Source organism: Cynoglossus semilaevis, chromosome 19, assembly GCF_000523025.1.
Source record: "Cynoglossus semilaevis isolate Cse_v1.0 chromosome 19, Cse_v1.0, whole genome shotgun sequence".
In the NCBI taxonomy this organism is placed as follows: Eukaryota; Metazoa; Chordata; class Actinopteri; order Pleuronectiformes; family Cynoglossidae; genus Cynoglossus; species Cynoglossus semilaevis.
This window is the reverse complement of record NC_024325.1, coordinates 11,027,124-11,048,347: the sequence shown is the minus strand read 5'-3', so window position 1 is coordinate 11,048,347 and position 21,224 is coordinate 11,027,124. Positions and strand designations below refer to the sequence as shown.

Sequence of the window (21,224 nt, the reverse complement as noted above, 5' to 3'; positions counted from 1 at the left end):
TATATATGTGTGTATATATATATATATATATATATATATACACACATATATATATATATATGTGTGTGTGTATATATACATACATATAAAATATATGTCTTATAAATATATAAAATATATTTTATATATTATTATACAGTATATAAAACCAATAAAAAGCTCCCTGTATATACACACATATATGGTTTACAGTGTAAAATGTATATATGTGTATATATGTATATATAAATATATTTGTATATATATTTTATATTTTTTTGGAGGATAGACGCTCAGGGATGTATTGTGTTGTTTGACCCTTGCTGGTCACCAGCGGCATTGCAGTCATAGCAGCCTTTTCTTTGTGGTTTCAGTTGTAATGTAACTGTTGTTAGGACGTAGCGAAGCTTTTTTTTTGTAATGTTTTGTCAACATGTTGTTGTTTGAAAATCCCTCCCCTTAGAATGATAGACTGAGGATCTGGCTGCTTGTAGCAGTAGAACGAGATTGACAAGAATGAATCATAGGTCAGCACAAACACTGAGCTTCCTCTCTCTGTGCCAAAGCAAACAGTCTTACATTAGAAATCAAAAGGTAGAACGAACTATTATTTGAATCAACATTAAATGATGTCTGTGAGCCGTATCGTTTATACAACTGCGGTCATTAGTTCTCTTGTTTTGCGCTTTCTCCAGACTCAGGTTTACATTGAAATGCTTTCTGTCCAGTCTACATATAGTTTTTAAAGTCAGTTTTTACACAGTGAGCATTTAAACATCATTGTTTATATTTATGTCAAATTGTTGTCCTTACAGTAGGTTCAAAGTTGAAAACCAACTGTGTTCCATTACATGTGGTCTAGTAGTGTGTGATGGGTATGCTAATGAGTGAGCACCTGCTGATGTGGCGCTGTACTCCTCCAACAACATTGTAACCATTACCGCCCCCTACAGGGTCTGTTTGTTCATTAGTAAAGTTTTAACCCAGAGGAGTTTATTTTGTTTGTTGTTTGGGAGTTGAGATTCTGTTGTGAGTATGGCTGTTTTTGTTAACGTTTAAATGGCTAATTTTCTCCAAGCAAGTTCAGTGTCATGACTTAAGACTTACCGTGTGTTTACACATCTCAGGACTTCTCACGCAAGACTCTGAAGCGAACCAGGAGGTATATGATCGATGGTGTGGAGGTGAGCGTGACCACCTCCAAGATCATCGGAGATGATGAGAAGAAGGATGAGGAGATGAGATTCCTGAGGTAAGAACGAGCCCGTCTAAAATGTTTTATATCTAAACACTCAGAGTTGGACTATCACATGTTTCTGTCTCTGGGAAAAACAAATGTTTTCATTCTCTGTCAATGAAGCTCATGATCCCAGGGCCCTCTTCATTCCTTCGCTCTGACTCAAGTTCTCCCAGTGACAAGTGACCTGTAGGAGGTTCCTTGTATGACACATGACCAGCCGACCATTTAAGGCGAGCTGCTGTTTTTGGGTCAAAGTCCTGAAGACTCACTGGTTTAAAAGAATGAACATATTTGACAAATGACCCTTAAATATGTCTAAAGAGTTGGTGATCTGTGTGTGGTTATGACAACCCTGCTGCATCACTGTTGAGTTTTGATGCGATTCCTCTGCCATCTAGTGTTAAATACGTGGCACTGCACCTAAGTAGAGAAAAGAAAATGTGCAAAATGATTCTAAAAAAGTTTAATAAAAATATATATGAATAAATATACATATCCTGACTTGTGTTACAACTCAATGATAATTTTGTGTCTGCATTTTTAGGCGTCAGGAGCTGCGGGAGCTTCGTCTTCTGCAGAAGGAAGAGCATCGAGCGCAGGTTCTTCTAAACACCAAACTGGAGGCACAGAAAGATCAGATGCAAAGACGGTTTGACCAAGAGATGAATGTAAGTCACACACACACACACACACACACACACACAATTATAGGTCTTTAGCCCAGCATAATGCACATCAAACCTTCATTCTAAGTTTTACATGTGCTTTATTTCCATCCTTGTGCTTTAGGCCAAGAAGAAGCACTTTGATGTGGAGCTGGAAAACCTAGAGAAGAACCAGAAGCAGACCATTGAGAGGATGGAGGCAGACCACAGCGTCAGACTCAAGGACGAGACCAAACGCATCAGATCGGAGCAGGAACGCGACCTGCACCGGTTTCAGGATCAGATGAAGCACAAGAAAAAGGAGGTACTTTGAACAAAATAGGATGTTTAATTGATAAGTATTGTGTTTATGTATTATATATATGCATATGTTTACTAATTTAGTATAATTTAAAGCCCTTCACCCATGAGTTTACAACCGATAAAAAGTAAAAATTGAACTTTTATTTTACCAGTAAACAAAATCACTGAAACGAACTATTCATTAGACTTTAATATGTAATGCTGAGTATCATTTATTAAGTTAAATCCTGTTTTCTTAAAAAGTTACTTTATTGATACAAGATTTTCAGAAATCAAAAAATCCAATTGCAATTTTTCTCAGGTGAAGCAGTCTGTGGATAAACTGCCCAGAAATCAGCGGAAAGACACGTTAAAGCAGAGGCTGAGTTCCTTCCAGGAAATGAAGATAAGCGAGGTACAATGTTTTGTTGCTCATTGATGTTTTTTTCATGTACGTCTGACCTGTTTTGTTGTTGTAAATTCATGAGCCTTTTTTGCCATTTAAGGAGGAGAAATTCTTAACCACACAGAAGAACCACCTGGACAGTACGCTAAAGAAAATTATCAGCAACAACAAAAGAGAGATTGCAGAGAAGGAGAGAGAATGTCTGCAGAAGAAGCAAAACCTCATACGACGTATGCTGTCTCTTACGAGAGGTCGAGAGAAAATCAGACGAACCCTGTTCCTAATAATCCGTGTTTTCCTTTCATTTTATTTAGAACGCGAAGCGACGCTGTGGGACATGGAGGAGAAATATCACTATGAGAGACACCAGTTACTGAAGCAGCAGCTGAAAGATCGGTACTTCCTTCAAAGGCACCAGCTCCTGAAGAAGCACGAAAAGGTAAATCAGCGGAGCAACCTTCAGGACATTTTATTTACGACTAAACATGACCTTAAAGTTGAAGTCTTAGATACCAAGGATTTTTAATTTTCAGGTCCATATATTTAACATTTGAATACTTTTTCACACTCTTGTGTGTGTGTGTGTGTGTGTGTGCGTGCGTCCTTCATGTAGGAGCAAGAGCACATGCAGTGCTACAATCAGCGGATGATCGAAATCCTGAAAGGTCGGCAGCAGCAGGAAAAGCACCGTCTGCCTAAGATCCAGAGAAGTGAAGCCAAGACTCGCATGGCCATGTTCAAGAAGAGCCTCCGCATCAACTCCTCAGGCAGCGCCTCCGAGGACCGGGAGAAGGTCAAACAGGTACGAAAAAAAACAGAATGTCACCCACCGTACAGAGGTTTCAACTTTTAAGGAACATATTTTTCAAAATTAAGTTTCTCAGGGTTGATAAACATATCTGCGTAAATCCGTCCGCAAATTGTCCTACTACCAGTGGAGGGGGGCGGAGCAAAGAGTCTCATTAACATTTAAAGCTAAAGGCACAGAAACTAGTCGTTCAGAGCAGAGCTGGTAAACATGGTCAATGACTCACCCGCCCCGCCCTTGTCTCCCCAGTTTGCTCAGAGGGAATAGAAACGCCAGAAAGCAGAGAGGCAGCATCAGCAGCAGAAGCACGAGAACCAGATGAGAGAGATGATTGGTCAGTGTGAGAGCAACGTCCGGGAGCTGAAGCAGCTACAGGTGAGCCGTCTGTCACACGTGTCAGTGATCTCTTCTGCTGACTGTTTATGAATGATTATTCACGATTAATACAAATAAATGACAAAACATTAATGACAGCAGGTCTGTGTTCCTTTTCCAAATGAAGGAATTATTCATATGGAAAAAATATCAAGGAAAACATGGCCTTGAGAGTTGTTTTTTTTTTTAACAAGTTTCCACACAATGTGTGTAATTAACGACACAGGTATACTGTAGACTATGGAATGATATACCGGATATACAGTAATTTACACCCTAAAGAAAAATGGTGGCTGATTGGTAGTTACTAACAAAAGAGTATTCCCTGCGACAGAATGAAAAGTGCCATCTGCTGGTTGAGAACGAGACCCAGAGGCTGAAGTTTCTAGATGAGCAACACAACCTCTTCTTGAAGGAGTGGAGGGAACAGTTGAAACCCAGAAAGAAGGTGGGTGTCCTCTGACCTACTTACAGCTCCTTTATACACGACCCCCCCCCCCATTTTACCAATGGATGTTCTCTGGTCTCCACCCTTTCCAGGCCCTTGAAGCAGACTTGACACTGAAGAAGAGAGAGCAGGAGGCGTTCTTTAAAATGAGTGAAACATCTGATTGTCCAAATCCCAGCTCTCCCACCAAACTGTCAAAGTTTGTGCCTTACCAGGACGCTTTTAACACATAAAACAGAAGACGGCCGCTGTGATTTGTCTCCCACTTACTTACTTACACCCACTGACTCACCCATCATTACATTTTTCCACAGGCCTTACAGTAGTCTGCTGCTTCAGTTTAAACTGTACAGAGCCTGTAACTGCAGTTTGTTCTTCTGGTTTATTTTGGGATTCTCTTCTGTTTTGGTTTGCTCTAAATCACATGATTTTTATTTTTCGCCCTTTAAAGACAAACACAACATACAACTAAACAGCGGCAAGTCAATGTGGTGAGAGGGAAAAAAAATCAAGTTTTAATGAAAAAAAATCAGTTTCTGTCTGAAGCACACACAAAAAACCCAACAGAAGTCCGTGAGTCTGAAACGAAGCACTTTGTTTACCTGATCCATCAGTGCCGTCTTCCAAATGTGTGTGAAAAGGATCCATCAGTGCCGTCTTCCAAATGTGACCAAACTTAGAGCACCAGAACCAGGTCCTCTTCACTATCTCATCATATTGTGTTTATCCTTTAGTTTAGTTGCCAATATTTGTCTGTATTTATTTTACTGATAAGCGTGAAGCCTCGTCACTGTAAAAGCTAATTTAAACGCCTTTGTCATTTAAGAAACACAACAATGATTTGAAGGATGTTTTTATTTTCTCCAATATATGTGAGCTCATTTGAATGTTTTTGGGGGAGTTGAGACTTTATCCTAGATATATCCAAAATATTTTAATTAATTCTTCATTTCTTTTTATGATTATAAAGCAGTTATTTTTTAATTACAAAAAAGACTAAAATTTACTTTACGTAGTTTTTATCTGGTGTCCTTTATGTTGCGTTTGTTTTTGTGTTCTTACTGTAAAATCAGTCACACTGGATGGGAACTGACGAAGCCAAAGTGTGTGTAACTGTCATGTTTATGAAGGATGCTTGAAGGGGAGTTGATTATAAATATGAAAAGGTATTACGTGTGTAATTACGCAGTAGGAACACTGCCTGCTAACCAACGTGCAATATTAGGTGTGTGTTTCTTGCTAATCTTTTTTTTCTCTTTTCGTTTGCCTTCGTTGCACTGAGAGGGAGGGTGTTAAAGACAGTGACTTTACAGAAAGATTCATCAAAACTATTCCATCCTCATATTGTTCTATTTTTTAAAAGCATTTTATTTGTTTATCATGTAATTTCTGCCTGCAGTTAGGTGTCTAATGTGACAAGTTCAACTTGCCTTGCCTTGGTTTGCAGTAGTGACCTGCAGAATCACGTGAAGTCAGGTCAGTTCCAGGTACAGTCTCCCTTCCTCCCCCCTCCCCCCCTCACACACTCTGTGTGGAGTATTTTAAGTTAATGTTTTCTGTTTTGTCATCAATGTTTTCCTTTCTGCCTCAGTTTATAGAAGGTGTTTAAAAAGCAGGCGGTGACCGGTGTGAGTGGAACTGTATCAGAAGGAACCACTGTTGTAAATAACTTCATAAATAAATGCAGATTTTCTAAAGGACTGAATGTTTCTCTGGCAGTTGACGATTACAGAGTGAATGTCAGGGAAGAGTGTGGTCAAACATGGACGTGATCCTAAAAACTAAACGCCCAGATGCAAACTATTTTTCCCCTCAGTGTTCAAATAACGACAGGTGTATTGACTGTGTAGAGCAATGTCAAGTGGATGGACGTGGATATACCGTGAGTGTCGTTATGCTTGAGTTAAAATCTGCATTTTTTTTTTCAAACTCCATTCAGACACCGTGACAGCCGATGTGAAAAATCAGAAACTTTTATTGACTCGTTTACAAGGAGACTCAACAACATATGATGTAAACACAGTTACAAGAATCGAACCCTTGGTTCACGGACTCCTTTTGTACTGATTGGTTTGGATTCCTGGTGTTTTATTTAATAACAATGTGATTGCGTTAAAAGAAAATGCTAATAGGTCGTCGGGTAAGTTTAAAGCGAATACAAGCAGAACAGCAGTTGCAGCTTGTAGCCTTGTCTGGTTGCGTCCAAAACAATGACAAATGTCACATGACCCAGTCTGATCTGTGACAAACATCAACCAGTGCCTTTGCTTTGTTTGTCTGTGGTGGACTGACTTTTTCTAAAGTGTCTCCTCTTGGTCTTGAGTTTAAAGCCTCACAGGTGGAGCATAAAAAAAAGCTCTGACAGTTCAAAAATGATCGTTATTACTGTACAATAAAAAATAATTTTGACTGTGCTTGAAACCAGTCAAGCACTAATGTAAAACTTTGATTTTTTTTTTATGATCATACTTTGCTGTTATTTAAGCACCAAAATGTCCAAACTGTACACTTAACAATACTGTAAATCATTGCACAAATCACTGCAGACCCTCCAGGTACAGATACTCTTCAGATTGGGGAATGTGAAACGACAAAACATTTTGACAAAAACGACTAACGCCTACCTTTATATTGGTAATTTCTATTACAATAGCATTTAAAAAAAAGAATAACACTTTAGTCAGTGAGATTTTAAGAACTCAAATGCACTGTGGCATTCATCTCCTCACTAAAGCAAGTGCAAACCATTTAACATCTGACATTAACTGAGAAAGTGCCCGTTTGTAACAGGTCACTGCAACATCGACAGGAAAAAGCATGAAAGATCGTCACAAACTGGTATAACAGACAACACTTTTATTTGGCGTGTGCTACAGTATGTGTTGGTTTCTTTTTGAAGGTGAACGTGGCCCAAATGTTGTTGTTTTTTTTGCTGGGTTTGTCCAGTTGAACATTTGATACCTGAACACTCCAAAGAAACAGGTGAATTTACCACTGGGCTGCATCCCATTTCTTTAACAAGAACTTTTGAGAACACTGTGTTTAATTAATAGTTGAAGTTGTTCATTAATTGGAAGGCAGCGTGCATAATTCTGATAACAAGGTCTGTAACGTTCGATGATCTGTGATCAGACCCTGAAGAATATCTACGGTGATAAACAGTTTGTGAAGCACTAAAGCACTTGGCGTATTGTTATATAGAGGCACAAAAACACAGAAGGCAAAGACACGGCCTTTGTAGTGGCAGGACTGGCACAGGTGACGACCAGCACGTGGCACTTCAACCCAAATTGACATAAAGAATAAAAAAAACAAGGACAAGTAAACGCCACAGGCCGCCGAGAGCCTGCGTTATTGCTGGTTCAGTTTAGGTAGAACATCCTCACAAAAAGTAAACATAACAAATGTGTCAATTGAAAAAAAAAGTACCTATAAATAAAAAAAAAACTGCTAACAAGCTACAGAGTTATTTACTATTATTTATATGGTGATTGTTGTGAACGCGCGTTCACACTAAGGTTTCTTGCTCAGGAAGTTGGAGGGGATCCAGCCCTCCACTTCCTCACCTACATTCTTACAGAACCACCAGCCGCTGCTGCTCTTCTCCAGCACCTCGAACACGGTGCCCAGTTTGAAGCTGGACGTTTGTTCGTCGCCTTCGAAGTCGGCCACGGCCAGGTACAGCTCGTCTTTACTGGGCTCCTTCACCAGAGGTGGGAGCTTGTCCTTGGGTGGACCAGGTTTCTCGCTCTTTACCTGGGGCTTTGGAGGGATCGGTACTTTATTGGCCTTGGGTTCTTCTTTCTCTTTGTTCACAGGAGGCGGAGTAAAGCCCTTGGGTTTCGGAGGAGGGGGTCTGTTGAGCTGGGGGGGTCCTTTGAGCTCAGTTGGAGTCGACGGGTCAGTCTTCTTGGGAGGAGGCGGTCTTCTCGGAACCATGGTAGGAGGTCTCTGTGGGGGTTCCTTGTGGGGTGGAACTTCCCGTTTTCCAGGAGGAGAAGAGTTATCCTGACTGTTGTGGCCGTTTACATTCTTGGGAGGGAACTTTGGCTCGTTGTTAAGACCCTGGAATGGAGCAGAAGGGGCACCGGGTGTAGAACTCGGGTGGGAATTATTCATGGCTGCTGAGGTTCCATTCTGATGGTTCACCTCAGCGGAGGCAGAGCTGAGATCTGCAGGTTTCGAAGGCCTCAGTTTGCTTCTCAGGTTGGTGATGTCTAGTTTGTCCTCTGCTGGCGGATCAGGCTTAGCAGCGGGGACGGGTTTAGGTCTTAGAACTGGTTTGGGCTTGGTGAGCACGGAGGGACCAGGGGGCTCTGGTTTTTCCTCCTGCACCTCTGGTTTAGGTTTGGGTGGATGTTTAGGCACAGGTTTCAGATTGAACTTCTTCACCTCTTTGGCAGAGATCTTGTGTCCACATTCAAGACCCATCTCATTACGTAGGTGAAGAGGTTTGTTCTTGTCGTCCTTCTTCGTCTCCGGGGGTTTTTCAGACTTAAATGGAACCGGTTTGGGTGTAACCAGCGGCATGATGACACCAGGTGCCGGAGGCTTGGGAGGCAGGGGCTTGGTGTGATCAGGTCTGGTCTTCTCAGCTACCTCTAGTTCAAAGCTCTTGTTAATAGATTCCCTCCTGGGTGGTAACGCTGGCTTCTCTTCAGCTGGTGGAGCAGCTGGGGCTGGAGGCAGAGGCCCGGGGAATGCAGGCCCCGCCTTGTTGACTCCAGACTTCCAGTCTCTCAGCTTAGGGCGAGTACATGACTCCGGGGCCGTGGGCGGCTCATCTGGTAAAGGCTTAGACCAGCTGTTATCTGTGCCAGAGAAACCAGCGTCCTCCAGTCTCAGCTTCTCCATCTCATTGGGCAGCGGGGCGAGAAAATTAGGTCTCAGGGCGTTGCTGGTCTTCTTGTACTTGTCAATGAATGTGGCCGGTGCCCAGCCTTCCTTGTCATCTATCTGGATGTACCACCAGCCACTACCGTTCTTCTCAATCACCTGGTGGATAAAATGAGAAGTTCTCATTCTACTACAACTGTGTGTATTTACATCCACAAACTGATATGCCAACAATTTAACTCAAATCATTTAAACTTTGTAAGTGTTTTGTTTACCTCAACTTTAAGGCCAGCCTGGAAGCTAATACCATCAGGTATCGTGGTCTGGAAATCTGCTATGGTGTAAAACTCCTCCTCCACCTGGGGAGGAACAGGAGGCTTGGGTAGGTTTGTCCCGCGGGGCTGTGGGGTGAGAGAAGAAAAACATGATCACACAGTAGATCTTGATGACAAGCTGATGGCTGAGAGAACACAGTGAGAAGTTTGATCTTACAATGGTCAGATCTCTGCGGGGCGGAGGTCTGTGTCTCGATCCCACTTCTGTGGAGACGTAAAGAGAGGAAGTGTGGGCAAAGCAGCAGTGTAAAAAATGTTGAAGCCGTTCTAAAATTTGCAAGGTATGTATGAGACTCAAAGATGTAATATGGGGCAGATTGCTCAAGGAATTGAACAAAAAACATTTTAAGTGATTCAGTGATGCTGCACTTCTTTGTAAAAAAAAATATATATATAATCATGACCAGTAGGTGACAGTGTTGCATGTCAAAGTCTGCCAGCTGAACCTAAAGAACAGAAGTAGAAGTTAGCAGTTAGCAGTTACCTGGACCAGGCCTTGGAGGAGTCTGACTAGTGTGAGTAGAACATGGAGGGTTAGGGTTGGATGAAGATGCAAAAGCATGGAATGTTGGTTTATCTTCCAAGAAAGGTTTTGACCAAGTAACTAATAATAATGTTGTATTAGTGCAGAGACTCAAATAGATTATCCTGACAAAGTATGGAAACTTGTTTTAAAAACCTATAAGTCCTCAGTCAGAGCTAAGGTGAATTCCCTCACTTTTGTTGTCAGAGAAAAAGGAGAGTCTGTTCTCCTTCTGACTGTTTTCTCGGTTCTCCCTCGCTGCATTGTTTTGCTGATGTTTGGAAAACCCGTCCAGGTCGTTTGTACTGGCGAAGGCAGCGGCTCCTGCTGACTGCTTCTGGCTCTGAATGTCTGCCTTCTTTAAGTAAGAGGCCGGGGCCCAGCCCTCACGACCCTGGTACCTGAGTGAAGAGGAAACACACAGCGACTGATGAACGATCTGCCTCCCCCGCCCCTCAACTTTAAAACCCCCAGAGTGAGACGTTGATGTCACTGAACTAAATTACCTGATCTTCCACCATCCCTCCAAATTCTTCTGGATCACCTCCACGATCATGCCCCGCTCCAGGTCAATCTCATCCTCGTCTCTGGCAGAGTACGGGTAAATCACTGAGTACTTCTCTTCTGGAGTCCAGGAAAAAAACAAAAACAAAGTTAGACCGGGAAAATAAAGTCAGCTCTGAAAAACACTGACGTAAAGAGAACAAAAAAATGAAAACTGATTCTCGTCCGTCACAATTCTCTCCCTCTTCGATTTGACTGATGACATAATTAAAACACCGGTAGATCAGGCAAGGCTTGAGCAGCATCATGGGAGGGTGAAGATGTAAAACAGACACGAAACACACAAACATCCTCCTCAAAATAAACCACAACCAGAAAACATGTTATTGTAATTAAAAGTTCTACTTTCTACCACAGAGATGTAAAAACGACTGTGTTGACATGTGGACAACTCTAAAAGAACTCTAAAAGAATGTTGATTATTTTGAAATTATACAAATTACACAAAGAATTGTTTTAAGAGATGAAGACACAACAAAACAACCTTGGCATGCGAGGGTTTAATGTTCATGCTCGGGTGTCACATGCAGCAAATATATCATGCCCACTCACACACACACACACACACACACACACACACATGTATGCACATACACGCACATTAAGACAAAAAGGGGGGAAGAAAGGCGTGCGCTCCACCTTGCCCAAAGCCTGTGCTGAACAGATCCCCTAAAGTTCTGCGACGACCCACGTGCCGCGGCAGTGACCAGAATCTCCGAGGCACTGATGCCAGCACAGTTTGTGGGGCAGAATAGGAAGTGAACATTACATGTGTCATCTTGGTGATCTGCTCATCCCATTTTAAACATTACAGTTAAATATTTTTCAAGTGAGTAAACAAAATTTTAAAGAAAAAAAATGTGATGTGACTAAATGTAAGATCTGAGTGGCAGCAGATAACTCTGCTTCTATTTTTACACCTCTTCTAAGGCTCTCCAAGACTGAAATTATGGTCTGGTTATTTGCATAATGGCTGCGCGACCTTGAGGTCAACCATATGCTGCCGCATAATTTTCATATCATTCATTTTTATATTAGTTTCTTGAATCTGTCCTGCAGAGGAAATGTTATCTACCTCATTAATGTTCTGCAGTTAAAAGTATCTACTTTATATTCTAACAAAAAAAAGAAGAAAAAGAATTGCATGTTGAACAGAATTTTATTTCTTTATTTACCTTCTTCCCCAGGGATACTGAAGTCATCAGGGTCATCCTGGGCCTCGAGGCAGGTGGCAGGGACCCAGCCCTGGGCGTCCTCTGAGCTGACGAACCACCAGCCTGAAGGTAAACAGTGACATAATACATGTAATGAGTACAGGTCCACAGTTACTGTGGTCAAGGACAATCATGGTGTTTTGATGGTCTGTCTGTCCATTGGTAATGAATTTATTTTGAAGGCCAAGTCCGTTTTCAAACTTGTTTGTCACTTAATTTAGTCAGTAGAACTGTTTTTATTTTAATAAGTAATAATAATTATGTCACGCAATATAAGAATTATTTTTGTTGACCTAATTTAAATTAGTCGCCCCACATGACTTCCTGGTTGTTGGCCGATGGTCATTGATTGTTCGTTGTTGGTTTGCTGTAAATCCAACTATCAGGCTTTAACATTGTTTTGAATGAATTAAGACTTTGTGATAAAGTTAGGAGTTTCAAGTATAAAATTTAAGTCTGAACTTAAAAAAACAAGAAAACCCTGAAGAATGCTCTATCAGACCGTACCAGACTCGTTCTTCTCGATGACCTCCACCACCTGACCCACGTGCAGGCTGATCTCAGAGCTCTCTTGTTTTTCATAGTCAGTTACTGCCACATACTGGTCAAGCAGCAAAGGGTCCGCTGCGGTGGAATCTCCTGTTAGGGATTGAGAAGTTCGTACAAACTTAATCATCTCTTTGTTTCCGTCTCTACTCTCAGACAAACCACAGTTGAATTCCTCATACAGTAGAAAAGCCTCCCATGGTTCAAACAAATGGGATTTAAATAGGTTGTCCATAAATGAAGAAAAGACAAAACGTTTAACATGAGTAAATGAGAGGCTTTTCTACAGCACAGAGATTCAGCTGTACACTAATCAGTGGAGTTAAAGGATGTGATTAAAGACACAGCGTGAAAAAGACAGAGACAGTGAACAGAGGACGTTCAAGACAGGGATCAAAAATGTTAAAAACAAACGGCTTTCATTAGGTAAATTATCAACATGACCATGATTTGAACAGAGACGGAAACCAGCACCAACAAGACCCAGCACCAACGTTAGGACCAAGCCATCCACAGTGATGTTAACATTTACCACAAGAGGGCTCCCCATAAAAGCCACAACAGCACCTTTCACAGGGAAGTGCAGCTATGAAAGGTAAATCTAAATCAACTTCTAATATAAACGCCCAATCCTAATAATATACTGTAGGTTCTAAGTCTACATGGTAAATCTCTGGTCGTTATTCTTTGACTTATTCAAGCCAACAAAATCTACACCAAAATGTAAAAAAATCATCACCAAAATACTGTAGTTCATTAAACCTTAATGAAACCAATGCAAGCCCCCAGGTCTTCAACAAAGCCACGTCCCACCTGACCAAGCCAGGGGAGGAGAGGGGGAGGCAGACCGCTAGCAGCCTGCAGGGTGACACACACAGCATGACCAACCATGACAGTGCATTTACTACCTCGCTTTAGGAAAGTAGACGCTCTCTCCACCAACCCTGATGGAAAGGAAAATGAATGGAGAAGAAAACTGAAACAAATGACATGGATGCAACTTAAGGATATTAGATGAGTACGGAGAGGATGGAAATGATGATGATGATGATGATGATGAAGGATAAATATGAGACACTGTAATGGACTGTCGGTACGCTCTTGTTATAAAAAAAATGAAGCTTTTGATGGACTTTCTTTTCTTACCTGTTATAACTTCAGTGGCCGCTAGGTGGCGATAACGCCATGTTATCTACTACAGATCTTATCTGCCATTGTGTACCATCACATCACAAATTCCAATTTAAAAAAAACTAAGGAAAAAAAACCGTCATCTTACCGGTTTTCTTCTTTCCAACAGGTTCCCTGAGAATCAAAGGAAATCATCACATTAGAAACAGAAGGTAAGAACAAAACGAAAGGTCCATAACAATAAACACTAACGGTGTCACTTCTACGAGCCTTAAAATATAAACATGAACTAGCAGCATTTATTCAAACCATAAACATTTCTGCTGTGTTTTTTTCTGTTTGCTAACCTTAGCCAATCAGAGTAAAGGCGTCTTAATGATTGAATCTTCCCCCCCCCCCCCCCCCCACACACACACACACACACACCCCACCCAATCCATCTCAGCCGCTCTGCTCTTTAAACATCGTTCCATTCTTTTATGGCCTTCTATCATTTTCCTTTTTTCATCTCATCTCTCTTCACCTGTTTTTTTTTTCTTAAATCCCTCTGCTCATTTCCTCTGCAGCTTGTTTCCTCACATTATACCATAAATGATCTCAGCTACATAAAAGCCTTGTTCGCAGCTGTTAATTGTCTGAGTCTTGGGGTCGCAATTTATCTTTTAACCATAAGCAAATCCATTAACACGGGATAATAATCTCTGTCTGCCTGGAATTACAATAGGAGTGATGTCTGTACCAGCTCCACCCAAAGACTGACCCGAGGACTGACCGCCAAAACACTGCTTTAATATTATATTCTGATTCTTCAGGCTTGGAGTGAGATTTGGGAACAGGATCAGTGATCAGGGCTTTTTCCCCAAAATGCAGTACAAATGTCTGTGTTCTGAAATCCTGAATCCCTTTCTTAAAGCTAAGCACTGATCACTTATTTCAGTTGTTCTCAAAGTTGGGGGTGCGGTTCTGCAAGAGGACATAGAACTATCTTAAGGGGGAGCAGCAAAGCAACTATGTTGTTGCTTTTGCTTCCACAGTTCTTCCACAGTGGGTAGTTTGCTCTGATTTGTATTTTTTTTTTTTTTTTTTTTGTATTTTAACTCCTTCAACTTCACTTTGTAGAAACTGAGGTTGTGGAGAAGTACAGAAATCCACATCAGGAAATCATTGTGGTGGCCATATGGCAGCCAGTGACATGACGGATGGAAGAGGAAGCTGTTACTGCAAAAACATTTGGTGGAGACACCGGCGGTTTTCATGTTACAGATAAGAAATATTAAAATGTGACATCCATCAGTGCATTTATTACCAGTGCTCATATTCAGACGGAGTCAATGACAACTTTTTTTACCTCCGATATCAAACTTCTCTGTGACTCGTAGAAAGTTTGGATCGTGCTTTCAACACTGGTTTGAACTATTGCCTTGACTTCTGTCTCTTATTTTTTGTGCCCCATATTCTGTACCCCCAGCCCCTTTTTTCCCCTCACAGTATGAGTATTGTAAACTTCCTCTTTTTTCAACACCTTTCCTCTTCTACTCAGATTTCTCTGCTTCTCTCTCACTTCCTTTTCACTGCTATGTTTATGTCTAACTTTGCAGTTGTTGTTTTTTTAAGACAAGAAAACCACTGCGTGTCTATCAGTGCAGAATTTTATAGGTCATGATAAATCTTCTCTGTAGCTCGATGTGTTTGCAGCCCGTGTTGTCAGTCAGCCAAACAGCAGGCTGCACTAACAGAGGAGAGCTAATCCAATTTTAATAAAGACGAACCAAGGTTTTCTGAGGAGGCGGGGGGAGGGAGAGAGAAGCCCAGAGAACAGACTCATCTCTGTATACAAAGTGCCAGCCTTTGGTGCAGCCTTGGCAAACTATGGCTCGTGGGCCAGATACAGCCCACTGGGTTGTCTGATCTGGCCCAGCGAACACTAGCAAAAGGCATGGTTCAGATTGATGTCAATCCTTCTGTTTTATGCTTTACAACATATCGACTGGTATGAAATGTGCCCGTCTGACTTTGAATTAATCCTACTTATAATTTTTTAAGGCCTTTTTTCCTTATAAGGAGACATAACTTTTCTGCTAGGGTTTGTCAAACAGCAGTGATCAACTAATGTTCCTCAACTTAAAGCAACTTCTTAATGGTGAGTGCTATAACCATGTGATGACAAAGGGTTTTAAACTAATGCCTCAGCTTAAAGCTGTTGGTACAAAAACCACCTGTAGTGTTAAAAAGTGAGTGAAGGATTGTGGTTTGTTTGGAATCAGCCACTTATAACCTTTTCTGCCCTCAGGGTGGTAGCTACTGTTACAATAACACACATGCATAAAAAAAGGCCTGGGTGAGAAGCTCTATGTCTCAGCACATGCTTCTTGATGTCGTAGTAACTGTGGTTTACAAAACAGCTGAGCTAGAACTTTGTTGTTGTACTTCTGCTGTAGCCTTAAAGCAAACTTTGCAATTAAATTGTCCGCTAAACTGATTTGGTTAAAGACAAACTGCTGAAATTCATTAGAATTCTGACAGTTAAACTGCACTGAGGACCATTCACTGGAGGTGATCTGTGTTGTACTTACTCTTTGGGAGGGTTGAGGTCCTCGGGTCTGGTCTCAAAAAATACTCTGACCTCCTCACACTGAGAGATGTAGACTGGGAGTTGAATGAGAGCCTGCAGCCAGGGTAAAAAGCAAATGGAATTTTTTTTAAAACAATTTCAGTCAAACAATGGATGCATGTTGTGTAAAGTGTGTGTATAGACATCATAACGTCACAGTGGTAACATTATAATTTAAGAATGTGATAGATGGGCAGAACAGGTAATTACTTTTCCACTAGGTGGCAGCAGATGGCTATAAATACTTGAAAATGAGAGACTTTGAGCCATTAAAGAAGATCTTCATTTGTGACTTTCTTTAATTCCTGCCAGTATATCAACCATGTGTTGAACTAAACAGGCCAAGGGTTCACACTGCGTACGTGAATTAAAACTTGAAGATCATTATGTTAGACACACAGACATAGTTTTGTGTAGTGGTGCCTGTCGGATTTTTCTAATGTAAAACGCACTGTGGCTTCAAAAAGATTGGGAAACACTGCTCTACTGTAGTAATCCAAGTCATAGTACTCAGAAACACGGTTTGTACTGATCTGATAACAAGCAATAACATTAGATGTTTTGGTTAGGAAATGGAAAATAAAAAAAATGTTTTTAATACCAATAACTTGTGGTTAGTGTGTGTAGTGCCCTTGTGCTTGCAGCGGTCATATGCATAAACCAACGTCAGGTAATTGAAGTTAAGGCCCGGAATATTCCTCTGGATCTATTGAAATTCCATAAGAAATCGGTGTCTCTAACCCACGCAGCGGCATGTTTTGAGTTGAACTCAGTTCTTTGGTAAATTCCACCGTCTTTTATCTTGGGCTTCTGTGGAAGATCACCTGCAGGAGAGAGATGGACTCTGACAACAGGACCGGAGATAAAAGACTTCCTGTTTTCTCTCCATCCGTCTGTTATCTCTACTTTACTCATTCATTCTCTCTCTCTCTCTCTCACACACACACCGAAACAAAGTCATGTTTTTGCTCTGTTTCATTCTTCAGACTTTAGGAGCCTGCGTTTCCTCCAAGTCTGATTTTTCTTCTCCTTTAACCAAACTCTTGAAGGGCAGCACTTTTACAGATTCTCAGCTGGAACTCCCCTCAAACAAAGGACAGATTAACTGCTGCCAATGACCATGTGGTGACTGACTATCTTTCTCACTGATCAGGGCGCTAAGCCACTCCTCCCTTCATTTGCTGGCAGGCAAAAGCTCAACTCTATCCATCAAGCTTCAACTGCTGGCCTCCAGCTCTGATTTTAATACCTCTAAGTGTTTCACTTCTGTCCTTTGAGTTAGCAAAGTCTCCTGTCTCCTTTTCTGCACTCGCTGACACGCCGTGATGTAACATCAGAACTGATGGATAGGAAATGAAAGCAAAAGCAAAGTGTCCTTGGTCACATCTGCGTTGTCATTCCTGTGCGTATGAGTCCCTGCCAACAGTTATAGTTTTGAAAGAAAATGTTGGACCACTGCCATGGACACAGGGATTTACATAGACGCACTCCCATAAAGCAAACGTCTGTGTTTGTTTAATTCATGACAAACAAGACTGAAATCTAAGAGTAGTTGGATCTGATTCTGAGACACTGAACTACAGTAGTAACCTGTAGGAGGGTTTTACAGGTGACCTCTAGAAGAACCACCACAGTAAGCAGTCCCGCAGTACTGAACAACGCACTGGTCCGAGGTCAGAGAACTGGCTTCGCTCTCCTTGGATTTATTTCTCTCCTTGTGTCAGCCTGTGGGCCGACCGCTCATTACGATTCTCTCCAGGGACGAGACAGAAGGGAGGCTCTGGGTACATTACAGCAAATGGACTTTATGGGTCTTCTTTACGGCAGGCACCATTAAGGTAATTGTGTGTGTGTGTGTGTGTGTGTCAGTTCTCTAGAAAGCAAAATCACATTCAGATAAAGCAATGCTTCTCAAACAGTGGGACGGGGGTCAGTGGGTGGCTTCAGCAGGTATCTACAGAAAAAAATATGTTTTTCCAAATCATGAAAGTCATGGATCGAGCTACGTATCATACATTTTTAGAAAAAAAAAAAAACTCAATTCTTCAGCACTTTATCTACTGCGTATAATACTTTGCTGAAACCTTAACATGTCATTACTGCACAGTTAAAATCTGTAAGATTTATCTTCTTCTGCTTTGTCTTGATCAATAGTGTCCAAACATTTTCTGATATTTTTCCACAGCTAAATGTTCTTTTAGAAGCTTCAACTGATTCAAACCAACTTGGTCTGAATCAGATCACATTTTAAACAGCGTTCATACAGTGTTTATTTGCTCAGAGAGCTCTTGTAGTTTTTCCTTCAACTTTATGGGACAGGGTCGGGCTGACCTACTTTTGTTACCTAGTGAACTTTTAGAAGTGTTGTTTTCCATCAAGCTGTACAGCACAAGTTACTTCAAGTGCCACATATCTTAGCTCAGCAGTCCTGATCCTGCTTTATAAACACGATTCCCAAACAATATTTTTCTCCCCTCGCCCTCTTTCTATATCCAAATGTTTTCCCTGACATGAAAGAAAAAACAAGACCTCTTAAGAACCGGGGGAAATTCCCAAGATTTGGGGGTAAAACCTTGGCCACTGGGCCAAAATGCTGACTCAGCATTCCCACGAAAAACAACTCTCAAGTTTTTACCTCGTACGCCTGACCGCGTGCAGCGGTAGATGCACAGTGTGCACGTTTTGTGTCAGGATCTGTTTCAGCACATACTGCGAGGCCCATTATCTGCTGCCAGAGCCGACTTGTCAGGTCGCAAGGCTTTATATCTTCCCACATTATCAGTGGTAGACGTGCTGTTGATGTGTGAGGGAGGATCTGGTGCTGAATGATGACTTGTTAAAGTAAGGGAATTTTCAGCACATACATCTGAGGTGACTTAAAAAAAACAAACAACAAAATGTTCTTTATACCAGCTGTACATTCTTTCCAACTCAAAGTGAAGATACTGCATATAAATCCTCCCCCATCACTCTGAGGCCTAGTAAAAATAACATTCTCTACTCAGTTACAAATGGTTAAAGATACCGCTTTTCATGGGGCTCTTTAAAAGACAAAAGAATCTACAGGAGAAAATACAAGAAGCCATTACTAGGCACTGACTAAGTAAAAAGTAACTCGTAAAAAACATCCCCTTTGGACAAAGACGAGGAGGAGGGGGGGGGGCTGGGTGCTGGTTCAGAGGCCCTTTAAGGTGACGATGCAGTATTGAATAAAAACATAGTTGTATGGCTGTGTATGTGCTGACTGGAACAAAGACAGAAGGCTCCACCTTTGGCACAGATACTGACAGTAACCACCAAAACACAAGACACAACAACAACAACAACCACAGCATTCACATTCCATGTTTTGGACACGTAACCACTCTGGTAAAAAGAAAACAACACCATAAGATGATAGCTGCAATATTTTGTTGTTGTTGTTAAACAATTTAAATAATTATTCAAACTGCTTACAAACTGTTTTATCGACAAATTTTATTATTATTATTTATTGTTAGCATAAAACTTAGGATATTAGAAATAACCCTGTCCTGGATGGTGACAGTAGAAACAGTGGAATATTCGGGTGTAAACACTTTAACATTTTCTCTTGTCCTCAACAGATTGCGCTCTTATAAACTCCTCGTCCCGTGAGAGCAATTATACTTCAGTTTCGTCCTTCTGCTCACAGGTCAGAGCCCACAACAGAGCATCTGGGGAGCTTTTAGAATACCTTAGCAGGGAGTCATGCCTGCTGGCACACAGGTTTGCTGCAGGAAGTTCAGTGTCACAGCTACAGTGTCATTTTGGTAGACAAGAACACACCTGTGAAAGTGTGAGCACAAAGATAGTGGAATGGAACTGGAGGAGTTCAATACATGTAACAAGAAGTAATATTTATATGTAAAAATGTTCTCCCTGCCTGCCCATGAAAATGGTGTCCTTCTGTATTAAGGTCACTAGTTTGAAGATTGTGTTTCTACAAAACTAAGACGGTAAAATCATGACCACAAGGGAATAGAAAGAGAACATAGAAGCAGAAAATAAGCCGAGGAAAATATCACTCCCGCTGACTGTTGGATTGTTTGAAAAGTCCATGTGTCACTGACAATAACTTTATCACTGTCACAAAGTTGTTGGTGTTCCCAACACCGTGTCTTTGGTGTTGCTGCCAGAATCAGATACACGCAGTGGCTGATCAAATTTCACCTCCCATGTCTAATTTCACTGAATTTAATTTACCAGGGAATCTTTTTTCATTTTGTACTAAGACTGGCACGGCTAGAACAATATTATTGGTCAGTGAACTCACCCTGCAGTACTCGTTGATAGGCCGAAGCCTTTTCATGGCCACATCTCGAATATGGCTCCTTCTAAACAGGATCTTTCCTGGAATGAAAGGAAACAGACATACAGTAATTATAAATGATAGAAAATACTGCTGGAAAATTACAACAGATCTGACGGTCAGGACATTGGCTATAACTTAACACTAGATTGAAATGAATACTAATGTGTTTTTTCCTTTGGATATTTGCAGTATTAAAGGCAACATTTCAAAAGTTATGGTTCAATTTAAGGGCCTTTAGGACACTGGCTTTCAGACATTGTTAGCAAATTAGCATGCCGCCACATGCACGTGGACTGGCATCATCAATAACACTGACAGCGCGCCGAGGTTGGTAAGGAGGTAGGTGAAAAGCTGGCCTTTCCAAGTCATGAATATATGCTTTTGAAAAAGCACATTACGTCTACGTGGCACGTTAAATGCTACTTCCCCTGTTCTTACCTCCAGGCACAAACACCCACGGTCACAGACAAACTGCGCAGTCATAACAATAACAAGAATCGGCTACAAATAGGGCACTCTAAAACACTCTTCTAACTTATTGGTATGCAGGGAACTTTGGAGCCAGCGTGTATTTTCTGCTCCTGTTGGCTGCTGCTGAAGTTGCTCTGAATAATTCACTGGCTGAAACAGCTACGACCCAGACATACAGTTTTAATACAAGAGGAAGTGGGATACGAAACATGAAACTGAAGCAGAAAGTAACGTGTTTTTACAAAGGTTACCGTATCACCTACATCAAGGCGTGTTTTTTTAGTGCTCAGTAAAGCAGACTTGCAGAAACATGAATCGTATAGAACAAGACCACTGAGGGACAGTCAGGTCCACAGCTGCACTCTTTTACCTGGGTTGCTAAAATGTACTTTTACTTTACTTTTTTTCTGCTTCCTCTGCCCACACAGCTCCAAACCACGTGTCTGTAGTAGGTGCA

The 21,224-nt window shown here is 41.3% G+C and overlaps 2 protein-coding genes across 5 annotated transcripts in view; one reads left to right on the top strand and one right to left on the bottom strand.

The window, feature by feature from the left end:
* The window catches only part of stk10 (serine/threonine kinase 10), a 28,133-nt gene extending 23,287 nt beyond the window's left edge, over positions 1-4,846 (top strand). Inside the window, exons 11-20 of the mRNA XM_008332924.3 lie at positions 1,107-1,231; positions 1,764-1,887; positions 2,009-2,188; positions 2,489-2,581; positions 2,673-2,802; positions 2,887-3,011; positions 3,186-3,374; positions 3,630-3,755; positions 4,090-4,203; positions 4,296-4,846. Coding sequence (XP_008331146.2) covers positions 1,107-1,231; positions 1,764-1,887; positions 2,009-2,188; positions 2,489-2,581; positions 2,673-2,802; positions 2,887-3,011; positions 3,186-3,374; positions 3,630-3,647 — 984 coding nt within the window. The 3' untranslated portion in view covers positions 3,648-3,755; positions 4,090-4,203; positions 4,296-4,846. The remainder of the gene's footprint in view (positions 1-1,106; positions 1,232-1,763; positions 1,888-2,008; positions 2,189-2,488; positions 2,582-2,672; positions 2,803-2,886; positions 3,012-3,185; positions 3,375-3,629; positions 3,756-4,089; positions 4,204-4,295) is intronic.
* Positions 4,847-5,748: 902 nt separating this feature from the next.
* Positions 5,749-21,224, bottom strand: part of sh3pxd2b (SH3 and PX domains 2B) — a 30,387-nt gene continuing 14,911 nt past the window's right edge. Inside the window, exons 4-15 of one of the 4 annotated variants that reach the window (XM_017041707.2) lie at positions 20,258-20,334; positions 15,926-16,017; positions 13,501-13,526; positions 13,130-13,165; positions 12,183-12,314; positions 11,637-11,738; positions 11,101-11,184; positions 10,404-10,521; positions 10,093-10,298; positions 9,532-9,578; positions 9,315-9,440; positions 5,749-9,198 (exon numbers count right to left, since the gene is read on the bottom strand). In XM_017041707.2, coding sequence (XP_016897196.1) covers positions 7,717-9,198; positions 9,315-9,440; positions 9,532-9,578; positions 10,093-10,298; positions 10,404-10,521; positions 11,101-11,184; positions 11,637-11,738; positions 12,183-12,314; positions 13,130-13,165; positions 13,501-13,526; positions 15,926-16,017; positions 20,258-20,334 — 2,528 coding nt within the window. In that variant the 3' untranslated portion in view covers positions 5,749-7,716. The remainder of the gene's footprint in view (positions 9,199-9,314; positions 9,441-9,531; positions 9,579-10,092; positions 10,299-10,403; positions 10,522-11,100; positions 11,185-11,636; positions 11,739-12,182; positions 12,315-13,129; positions 13,166-13,500; positions 13,527-15,925; positions 16,018-20,257; positions 20,335-21,224) is intronic. The other 3 variants (XM_017041709.2, XM_017041710.2, XM_008332923.3) reach the window with 3 other exon arrangements.